Source organism: Pteropus vampyrus, unplaced genomic scaffold, assembly GCF_000151845.1.
Source record: "Pteropus vampyrus isolate Shadow unplaced genomic scaffold, Pvam_2.0 Scaffold98, whole genome shotgun sequence".
In the NCBI taxonomy this organism is placed as follows: Eukaryota; Metazoa; Chordata; class Mammalia; order Chiroptera; family Pteropodidae; genus Pteropus; species Pteropus vampyrus.
Window position 1 is genome coordinate 3,973,390 of NW_011888879.1, and position 2,501 is coordinate 3,975,890.

The window sequence follows — 2,501 nt, forward strand, 5'->3', positions numbered from 1 at the left end:
TAAAAAAAGGGGAATGAATGTCCCAAACTCGTGTCCACTTGCCCTTTTTTTTGTACCTTCTCCCCTCTCTTCCCTTCCAGTCCCAGAGGAAGAGAGACCACTTTTCTCATTTAAGAAAAGCCCCTCAATAGGAGCTTTTTGGTTCTGTAGCCCATTTCCTCCTTCCTCATCAAAATGAGGATTGTGCTCCATGGATCATTCTTTCCTCTTGTGTATATTTTTAAAGTCCTTCCTCCTGTCATCTTTCCCGCAACCTTAGAGACATGACCAAATTTTCCCATCCTAACAAAATCTCTTTCTTGGGTCTACACTCATCTCAAGCTCCTCCATTTCTCTGTTCTATTCCAAACCCTTCAAAAGAAGAATCACCACATTCAGGCTCTTCATGTCCTCACCTTCACTCCCGAACTTGAGATTGCCAATGTCTTATTTTGTATTTGTTTTCTATTTGAGAACTTTTAGTTTAATTTTTCAAAATGTGCATATGTTAATATAAGTAAGTACACAAATGTGATCATATACTTTCAAACAGATTTTCATATATATTTTCCTCTTTTGTTAATCTCCCTTATCCCTTTTTCCTCCCTTGTCCACCAAAGCCAAACTGTATTAACAATCTAGTATAAACAATAACATATCTCTTCTACATATACAAATACATCTCTACTTTGATGTATAAATCCTTTCTTTTTTCTTTGGTTGTTTTCCAGTCACATAATCTTTTCTATGTAAGTTACATATACTTTCCTACATCTTGATGTTCTCATTCAACAACACCTCATGGAAATTCCTCTAAGTCAAACGGCTGAGCTCCATTATACTCTTTGTAAGGGCTGCACAATGGTTCATGATGTGGATGGTCTATAATTCATTCATTCCTTGTACTATTAATGGGCATTCAGTTTTGTATCCACTGTTTCTGCCTCTGTGAAAATCCTGACAGCAGCTTTATTCATAATTGATAAAACTTGGAAGCACCAAGGCATCCTTCGGTAGGTGAAAGTATAAATAAATGGCATTTCACTCGTGTAACGGAGTATTATTCAGCATTAAAAAAGAAATGGGCTATCGATCCATGAAAAGACTTATTGGAAACTTTAATGCATATTACTAAGTGAAAGAAGTCAATCTGAAAAGGCTATATACTGTATGATTCCTACTGTATGATATTCTGGAAAAGGCAAAACTGTGGAGACAGTAAAATGATCAGTGGTTTCCAGAGGTGTGGGGGGAGGAGGGATAAGCAGGTTAAGCCCAGAAGATTTTTAGGACAGAGAAACTATTCCGTATAATACTGTAATGGAGGATACATATCATTATTCATTTGTCAAAACCCACAGAATGTACCAAGAGTGAATTCTAATGTAAACTATGGACTGTGGGTGATGATGATGCACCAGTGCAGGTTCACCCATGGTAAAAAAAATACACTGGTCTGGTGCAGGACGTTGACAGTGGGGGAGGCTACGAAAGAGTTGGGGCAGGGCGTAGATGGGGAATTTCTTTACCTTTTGCTATGAACCTATACAGCAAAATTGCTCTAAAAATTAAGTCTATTAAAAAAGTCCTGCAAAAATATTTTTGTAGTCTCATGCAATGAAGTTTTACGAAATAGAGTCTATTAGATCATGCTGTAGAATCTCTTCTCTCAAATATAACCTGCAAATGCTGTTATTCACAACTCCTGTGCTGCAAATACTTAAAATAGCCATGGAATATTACATCTAAAAATCACATCAAGAAGCTTAATCTATAAAAGTATACTTTAATGATTCAAAACGCAGGGAGTCTTAATGCTTAGTATAAGAAGATAAAGCAAGGGCCTCCATTTTTATACCTTGACAACTCAGCCCATCAGAGGTTCTTCGAAAGCCAGTTCCACAATGGACCACACAGCGGTAGGACCCAATGGTGTTGTCACAGTCCTGACCAGCATGGCAAGTGTGTCCACCCAGAGCACACTCATCAATATCTGCAACAAAGTGAGTCATTCAACCAAGGTGAAGAAAACCAACCTCAGAACCTGCTGTGAAATGGGGATAAGAAAGGCAATGAACAGCAAGAATGTTGATTTTCTTGACTGAGTCATTTCAGGTGGGTTAAATGGCTGATGAACTCATAGTAGCATGGAGTGATACCTTCACAGACCAAACCATCTATTAGACCATTTAAAACTAAGGGACTTTAAAAAATGTACTTCTTTTTTCTGGGAATCTCACTTTTTCCATATGTAAAGTAAGTCACTCCATGAAAGTTATTCCTCTCCACTCCTAAACCCCTAATCTTTCTCTCTTTTGAATTTAGAAGAGGGCACAGAGGGAAAAATCCTTTCCTCTTTTCATTATTTTTTACATTATAAAACTAGAGTCTTACCCAGTTTTAACTTTGAAGCATACCTAGCATCTGACAGAAACGTGTTTTTTGTTCATGCTCCCAAAGTATTACCAGGATTGTACAATTTACTTAAATTCTTTATAGTCTCTTTATTCCTTAGTTTCATC

The 2,501-nt window shown here is 37.2% G+C and overlaps 1 protein-coding gene across 1 annotated transcript in view; it reads right to left on the reverse strand.

Moving 5' to 3' along the window:
* The window catches only part of HMCN1 (hemicentin 1), a 408,502-nt gene that overhangs the window by 19,583 nt on the left and 386,418 nt on the right, over window positions 1–2,501 (reverse strand). The window contains exon 98 of the mRNA XM_023533191.1: window positions 1,838–1,972. Coding sequence (XP_023388959.1) covers window positions 1,838–1,972 — 135 coding nt within the window. The remainder of the gene's footprint in view (window positions 1–1,837; window positions 1,973–2,501) is intronic.